Below are 9,144 nucleotides of genomic sequence, written 5' to 3'. Positions count from 1 at the left end.
CAGTGGCAGTTGGAAAAACCTTGCCTGGTCTGATGAGTCTTGATTTCTGCTGCAACATTCAGATGGTAGAGTCAGAATTTGGCGTCAACAACATGAAAACATGGATCCATCCTGCCTTGTATCAATGGTTCAGGCTGCTGGTGGTGGTGTAATGGTGTGGGGGATATTTTCTTGGCACACTTTGGGCCCATTAGTATCAATTGAGCATTGACCATGTTCATCCCTTTATGAACACAGTGTACCCATCCTCTGATGGATACTTCCAGCAGGATAACGTGCCATGTCATAAAGCGCAAATCATCTCAGACTGGTCCTTGAACATGACAGTGAAATAACTGTACTAAAATGGCCTTCAGAGTCACCAGATCTCAACCCAATGGAGCATTTTTGGGATGTGGTGGAATGGGAGCTTCGTGCCCTAGATGTGCAGCCAACAAATCTGCAGCAACTGCATGATGTTATCATGACAATATGGACCAAAATATCTGAGAATAGTTTCCAGTACCTTGTTGAATCAATGCCATGAAGGATTAAGGCAGTTCTGAAGGCAAAAGGGGGTCCAACCCGGTACTAGTAAGGTGTACCTAATAAAGTGGCCGGTGAGTGTATATGTCAGGAAAAGCAATGTCTGGCCATATTTCAATGTCCACAGACTACTGGTTGTTTGGCAAGTTGTTAGGGTCACTGTTAAGGCCAACTAAATTCAATGTAAGCTGATAATAGTCAGTTTACTGGCGTTTTCGCATTATCCGCTATGAAAAAAGCCATTTTGTTGAACGTTTTGCCATTCAACAGGGTGAGCCCTGGCGTGGTCACGTGGAAAAGGGACGTCAATGCATACCCTCTATTGGTTTGGTGAGCTCATTAAGCCTTGAACTTTACAGACAGGTGCATCCAAACATGAGAAAATTAATTTAAGGTGGCCAATTGCAAGTTGTTGTTCTCTTTGACTCTCCTCTAAAGAGTGGCAACATGGAGGCTACAAAACAACTCTGAAATGACCTGAAAACAAAGATTGTTCAACATTATGGTTTAGAGGAAGGCTATCGAAGAGATATAAGCTGTCAGTGTCCACTGTGAGGAACATAGTGAGGTAATGGAAGACCACAGGCACAGTTCTTGTTAAGGCCAGAAGTGGCAGGCCACATAAAATATTGGAGAGGCAAAGGCCACAGACCACCTGCAGATGGTGTCACTGTGAATCGTTCAACAATTCAGCACACTTTGATGCGAAAGAAGCCTTTTCTGCACACAAATCACAAATGGAGTCCCTTGAGGTACGCAAACGTACATTTGGACAAGCCAGCTTCATTTTTAAATACGGTGCAGGGCCCAGTTGCATAAAGCACCTTAAGTTTTTCCCTTAAGTATGACAATTAAGGGGTAAATTCCCCATATTGTAAGAGAATAATTAAAGTGTTTTGCATAAAATCACATAAATGGTTCTCTTAGGTAAAAGTAATCGTAAAGTGTTTCATGACAGCGACCCCGGTTTGTTGTTATAAAATACTATTGTTGCCATGGAGACGCAATAGAAAAAACTTAAGGGTTTTTCTGCAACACCCTTAATTTTAAGGGAAACATAAGGGAGAACTTAAGGGAAAATTACACTTAAGGTGCTTTATGCAACCGGGCCCTGTTCTTTAAAAACGTATCCGGGACAGTTTTGGCAAAGATATGGCACAGTAAGCACCGGCTCATTTGGGTGTGAGTCTGAAATGTCCCACATGATGTAGAAAATGTGGCCCAGTTCTTTTAAAACGTATCCTGGCCAGTTTTGGCAAATGCACAGTAAGTACCAGCTCATGTAGGTGTGAGTCTGAAGTTGCCCACATATGGTGTAGCAAATGTGGCCCAGCTGTATTAAGACACATCAAGGCCAGTTTTGGCAAAGATATGGCACGGCTCATATGGGTGTGAGCCTGAAGTGGCCCACGTATAATGTAGAAAACGAGGGACAGTGGCACTTTGGGGAGGAGGAACAGGATGAGCACTGCCATGTATATGTATAGTGTGTGTGGGCATGTGGGCGTGCACTAGCAATAGCTCAAGGTGTAAACAATTGTTTGGATGATTTAAGATGTGTCTTCATATCAAAAGCTTAAAACATCCAAAACCATATTCATTAAAACTATGTAAACATTTCCAAGAATCTTTTTATTAAATATAAAGCCACAAATCTGCATTGCAGAGGGTAATATTGAGACCGTAGGGGAGATCCACAGACTCAAACACTCCAGTATTTATAAGTCTTCTAGTTTGTTGCATTGCCCTCGTTGTAGTCAGATTCATGGGGCTTTGTTGACTCAAATTCTTATAGTTTGCACACCTGCAGTGTTGACAGCTAGTTGTTGAATCACACTGCACACTACAGAGTAAAGAGAAATTGAACTCATTTAGATTTCTTGATGCAGCTTTCTCTCTGTGCTGAGTCACAAGTACACCGCAGCCCAAACAAATTTAGTCATTCAGATTCAGCACATCACTCTCCACAGCTCTCAAGACAAAAGACCCATGCCACATTCAAATATTAATATTAAGAAATTAAGATGAAGAGTACTGTGAAATCAAAACAAGTCTGTTTTCATGTTCTTGTGTCCAGATAAAATGTGCAGTAGTACGATCAGAGATGCTCTTCATCAAAGATATGATGGATTACATTATAATCCACCCACAGCATATGTCACATCATTTTTTTATCTCAAACACACCATTTAAACTCATAATCTGGGGTTGATATAATTTAGTATTTTCTTTCATGAACGTAGCAAATCATTTCTGTCTAATGAAACTTACACTTCCAGTAACTGAGAATGCCTTTATGTGGCTTTTTGTAATGTTAAGAGGTCAATGCCATGACACGCATTCATGTTTTCTATTAAAACAAATTAATTAACATCTTTTACCCAAAGCAACTTACAGTGCAACCTTTGTATACATTTTATATCAGTAAGTTGTTACATGGAAAAAAACAAATAGTTAGTAAGAGCATGCTACTTGAAACATAGTCAACCTGTAGGACAGATCTCTCAGAAGAACCAAGTGATGGACTTTAGGGCCATCTAGTGAACATCACTGCCAATACCAACTTTAAAGACACTTGCAAGCCATATCCTTCATTACCATAAATGTATGAGCCATTATTACAGCCACCTGAATCTTTTCACCAATATTTTCAAAATGAAAATATATGTTTGCGTTTGTGGAAACTATACAGCACTGTTGTTTAATAGCACAGTCTGCAGATTAAGTGTGAGAAAACCTGTAACATCTAAATAAAAACAGGATTTAGGTGGCAACCACACAGCAAGTCTCGGGTCTGCAGCATGTCGATGTGAGATACAGCGCACATTTCTGAGTCGCTTCCTATCTATCAACTCTTTGTTGTGGTTTGTGCACAGCAACAGCGGAAAGCATGTTAAGTAAGCACATGTGCTGCAGCAATACCACCCTGCTTGCTGATGTGTCTCCACTTTCTGTGGCAGCAAACATTGATGTCTCATGTCCATGATGTGTGGTTCATCCAAAAATACGAGACACAACAGCCAAGAAACATCAGACACACAAACTCTACGTAAAAATTTATTCAGTATCATTTTAAATAATTTCATGGTTAGTTTATTTATACAATTTATTTTTGGTTATAAAAAGACAATTTTGACAAATCAAGTTCCCAGTGTATAAATGTAGTACCACATACCATAGACACGCATAGACAGTATGCAGCGTGAGGCCATACTGCCAGCTTACAACAGCACTTTACATTGAAGGGATGAGATAGAAACCATTTTCACTATTTAAAAAGTCACACATGCATTCACACGATCACACCTTCTGAAGATATCAAGGTTTGCACATATTTCATTCTCTTACATATTTCATCTTAGCAACAAGTTTGTGGAATTCATGAAAACAAGGAATGATTCGTCGAGACACATTTTCATCCACAATAACATAGTTGCGCTTCGTATCAGGTGTGACTCAAACATTAACATATACGAGTCCAGTTATTCCACGATAAATCTTTGTATCCAGAGGCACTCTTTGGCCACATTTGGCAGACAAGCTTAAAACACTATTTAAAAAAGGCAAAGCATCAGTACGAGGTGTAAAACATCGGCTGTATAAATTGGGCCACTGTTTTCCCTGGTGTCTGTTTTATACCACAAGGCCACCGAGTAATGTCAGTTTAGCAAAATCTAAAAGCACAACTTAAAAATCTGAAAGTAAATTTCACATCAGCAGTAAACTTTTGTTTTTGGCCGAGTACATTTCATAATCCGACAATCCCCTTAGTTCACAAATTATCTTTTAGGTCTATATGAGAGAAAAATTGTGACCATCACGCTGGAAGCTCTCATATTTAAAGAGGATCATGTGATGATATTGTCATACATTAGAGGTGGTTTATTGATTTAAACATCCAATATTTAGATCATACAAACCGATTAGGGTTTGAGAAACAACAGAGAAAATTTGGCATCTTAATTTAGACAACACTGGACAAAAACAAAATACCTAAACCCAAAGAAACACATTTGAATAAAGCTTTGGATTAACATGTTGCTCCCAGCATCCCCACTGGTTATACACAGTATACGGTCTCTTGTGTGCCTCTTAATGAGCTACAGGAGCAGTTGGCTGTGTTTTCGGGTTTGTACAACGGATGCAGTGGATTAGGGCCATGGCCCACAGCTCAGCTTTTGGGCTTTAAAAGCTATGCTTTTGCATCACACAATGCAGTGCGATTTAAGACTCCACTAGGCTTGTGTACTAAAACAGAAGCTTTAAAAACTAATGCATGCTGTGGCAGATAAGACAACCTGCAAAGAAAGACCTGCTTGTGAACTTTAGTAAGGCATGCAAGGCAAGAAAATATGGGCTGCTGCCAAATCTAATATCTTGATAACAGTACTTCTATAATACTTGTTTAGCGTCGCAGCGGGATGCAGCCCTTAAGGACACTTTGTGTAAGGCACTATTCTCAGGATGATCATCTGACTACGGATGAATCTTATGAAAAGTTCATTTCTCACTCCAAAGTAGGGTTGCAAAATTGCAGGAATTTTTAAGGTTGGAAACTTTAAAATGGGAATTAACAGGAATAAACTGGGAATTTTACTGTACCACCCTTTTTGTTTTTGAAAGAAGTCTCTTATGCTCATCAAGCCTGCATTTATTTGATCAAAATCCTTCAGAAAACATTAATATTAGAATGATATTTGATCAAATAAATCCAACATTTGTATTTCCTAGCATCCATATCTGCTTATGATCAAACAAAATGTTTATGTATGTTTTTTATATGATAGAGTTTATATAAATTTCCCAAAAAGTCCAAATCATTTTCATAAATTCCTTTAAATTCCTGCTAAGTTTGCAATTTGGAATATTTCAAAAATTCCTCCGATTAAGTTCTCATGGAAATTTACCGTAAACTTTCTGCCCTTTTGCAACCCTACTCCAAAGTCACATTAAAATAAGAAAACTATATTCATTTTGGAGTAAAAACAACCCTTCCATGTGATATTCACCCTTTCATCAGTGCAACCCAGACAAAATTTTTACCACTCATCCATATATTGCTTTGGCAAAAATTAAAAACGGATTGATAAAATACAACTAGAAAAAAATCTCATTTTAAAATTAAGGCACATCACAGATTTGGCTGGGAAATGTCCCGTGAAGAGACTAAAACCTGAAGTCTGATTGGTCACCCTTACTTGAGGGCTAAAGACAAACTCGTTTCGAACGTGAGCCTTGGTCAAACAACAGTCTTCATTATATTGCACAATTTTGGGAATGCAAAGGACGCTGGACGTCACGTCAGCGGAACAACACTCGTGCTCCTGACGGACACAGAAAATCTTTACTTTCTTTGCTAATGTATCTTTCGTTGATCGGTGCTGGTAAATACATTGTTATTTATCATCATAAAAACAGCTGAGCCAATTTAACAGCAAAATTTTAAACTAATAGGAAAAATTGAGGCAGTGTCAAGTCAGCCAGATAAAGAGCGAGAAAAGCATTAATGAGAAGAGATGGATACAAACACCATAACCATGTGCACGGCTCGTTTTTGACTGCAGTCAAGTTCATATCCATTGGCACTAAGCACAGACTATAGGAGCACGCACTTCTTCGCATTCTTTTTGGTAACAGGGTAGAGAACCGCACGGACGGCCTCTATGAACACCTCCCGGACACCCTCTTGGAGGAGCGCAGAGCATTCTAGGTACTTGATGGCGCCGATCTGCTTGGCCAAACTACTGCCCTGCTGCTGAGTGGTGGGCGCGAGCCCCTGCTCCTTCAGCTTCTTAATCGTTTCCGTGTCTGAGCGGAGATCCCTCTTGGTACCCACCAGGAGGATGGGCACGCTGGGGCAGTGGTGGGACACTTCCGGGTGCCACTTGTGGCGAACGTTGGCGTATGAGGAGGGGCTTCCGATGGAAAAGCAAATGATGAAGACGTTAGTTTGTGGGTAGGAGAGCGTGCGCAGACGGTCGTACTCCTCTTGACCCGCCGTGTCCCAAAGGTTGAGGCTGACCGTGCGGCCGTCTACACTCATCTGAGCGCTATAGTTGTCGAACACGGTGGGGATGTACTCCTCGGGAAAAGCATTTGTGGTGTAGGAAATGAGGAGACATGTCTTGCCTACCGCCCCGTCACCCACCACTACGCACTTGATCGTCTGCATTCTTCGTCCACACGGGCAGCGGCACCTACGATGAAGATAATCAATTAAATAAATTGAGCGTGGCAAGTACGGCAAAACACCACACAGTATTAATACAACAGTAAAACCCATTAGCCATTAGGGCTGTCAAAAAATGAATTGCATTAAAAATAAACGTTTTTGCATAATATATGTGTTTGCGATGTGTAATTATTTTGTATATATAAATAAAATGTGTGTTAGAAAAATTTACATGTATATATATTTATTTAAATGTTATGTTTATATTTGTTTATATTATATTTAAATAAAAGTACATAAATATTATTTTTCATAAATGTAACATGTATGTGTGTATATACATAATTATTACACACAATACACACACAAATATATTACGCAAACACAAACTTTTATTTTGTATGCAATTAATTTTTTAAGAAACCTATTAGCCATCACTAACATCAAAAACACAAAACAATAACAAAACAACAGAAAGTTTCTTAAAGATTCTTTGTTTTTAAGAAGATCCAATGTTAATTTATAATTATTTATTATGGTATTACTCTATGAATAGCAATAGGATTAACTAACTATAAATTGTTTGACAGAAACCATTTCTTCAATAATAATTCTTCTTATATACAAATGATTTATTATATTAAATTCGTATTGACTAAATGTGTGTTCAATACATTAGTCATGGCTACTCTGAATCCAAATGAAACAAAAACTCCTTAAAATCGAAAATGAAACCCTGCTTTAAAACCTAGAAATAAGAATGTGTGAAGTTTTGTTTATACAGTCAAATCTTCAAGCTGAAATAAATTCAAATTCTTACAGAAATCTTAGTGAGAAATGTAAATCACCCAAGCAATTTGATTCAGTGCAACTAATATTACAACACAAATCAAACTCAAGTTTTCAAATCTGTGTCCAGGACAGACATAACTTTCCTGTTACTGCGGAAGCTGCTAATGCTAGCCGCTAAATGAAGCTAAAACGTTCATTTATTAAATCAATAGAAAGCCTGAATTCATATTCAAGTCTTAAATGAACACATTCACACATTATGTCAGCGATATGTTAATACCTGATATGTGAAAGAGTTTATATAGCAGGTGACTCTGATTTACGGCTGTTAACAGTGACTGACTCACTCACTCACTCACTCACTCACTCGTCTACAGGACGCGATGAAACGCAAACTACAACACGCAGATTATAATAACGTCATTATTTATATTAACGGCACCAACTCTGCGTTAATGTAACTCGTGTAACTGTATTATTGTTAATCGACAGTCTGGCAATTTATGTAAAACGAGCGTGCAAATTAAGTACTCGGAGTTTGAAAACGAGGGCGTAACGGGAGTGTTTGAGTTTGGGCGCGTCGCGTTCACTGTAAACGCGTCTTCAGCGCGTCAGTCACTTCATGATCAGATTTGACATGGAGTTCCTGCACGCGCCCAATGACAACAACAAGTATTTCCTGTGAAGTTTTACAAACATACATTTCGTTTTACACAACAGAAATCACATCTGAATAAACACAGCCCTCTTTCCGAGATCAGAAATGACAATGACGTTAACAAAATAGTTTCGAAAAACTCTCACCGCCTCCGAAATCCTTGCGAGCCTCTCCGACCAACGCGTGTGTGAAACACAGATAGCGCCGAAAATTACATTTCAAAATAAGAGTTCATTACTCCCATAAACACTAAAGAAAACAATTTTAAAGATTGCTTCTGGATAGCCTAAAATTGAATATAGATATTTAGTACATTTTATTATTACAATATTTTAAGTGTTGTATAAGTTATTTTGTTTCTTGTAGAACAAATACTTTACAGAAAAATGTAAGAAATGTAACTTTTATTTTATATGGTTCTATGGACAGAACTTAAATAATATAAAAAAGGTAAAGGTGTTTTAGTATGTTTAAATAACAGTGGTTACAAATCGGAAGTGACAACTTATTGCTCACTTTGTGTGCTTTCAAAAAACCTATTAGTTTTACATTTCTTTAGTGTCATTTTATTAACATTAGTAAATCGTTTATAAATACTATGGGAGGCTATTTAAACCATACAGATATTGCGTAGTGAGGTTTAAAAAGTGACGTAAACTCAGAGGCGGACACTACTTGGGTATTTTAAAAATTTTCTTTACTAAAAAATGTTTACTAGCATAGAATCATACTGTGTTTTCCTTTTATTGTGCATATTAAAATTGATTTTATACCTAATTAGTATTACATTAAAATTGTGTACCTTTACTTTTCTTGAGTAAAAGTAGAAAAGTACTTTTTACTTAAGTAAAAAAAAACTAGATGTTGTAGCTACTAAAATATTAATATTAACCAAAAACTTGAAATTATGACATGTAGTGGAGTAAAAATTATAATAATATGCTTTGGAATGTATGTTTTCAAAAAAAAAAAAAAAACACTTTTATGTAGAAAGTAA

General features: G+C 37.6%; 1 protein-coding gene across 2 annotated transcripts; it reads right to left on the bottom strand.

Annotated features, from left to right (window-relative positions):
* Positions 1-3,569: 3,569 nt before the first annotated feature.
* Positions 3,570-8,356, bottom strand: rhogd (ras homolog gene family, member Gd). 2 transcript variants are annotated; one of them, XM_065267968.1, is made up of 2 exons: positions 8,294-8,356; positions 3,570-6,722 (listed from the first exon to the last, which is right to left on the bottom strand). In XM_065267968.1, exon 2 carries the CDS (start codon positions 6,695-6,697, stop codon positions 6,122-6,124), a length of 576 nt encoding a protein of 191 aa, XP_065124040.1. In that variant the 5' UTR covers positions 6,698-6,722; positions 8,294-8,356; the 3' UTR covers positions 3,570-6,121. The 2 variants fall into 2 exon arrangements, with proteins under 2 accessions (XP_065124040.1, XP_065124041.1); XM_065267969.2 differs by lacking the exon at positions 8,294-8,356 and adding an exon at positions 7,770-8,072.
* Positions 8,357-9,144: the final 788 nt, after the last annotated feature.

Source organism: Paramisgurnus dabryanus, chromosome 16, assembly GCF_030506205.2.
Source record: "Paramisgurnus dabryanus chromosome 16, PD_genome_1.1, whole genome shotgun sequence".
Taxonomy (NCBI): Eukaryota; Metazoa; Chordata; class Actinopteri; order Cypriniformes; family Cobitidae; genus Paramisgurnus; species Paramisgurnus dabryanus.
Note: the sequence above shows the minus strand (reverse complement) of the source record. Positions and strands in the feature narration are given on the sequence as shown.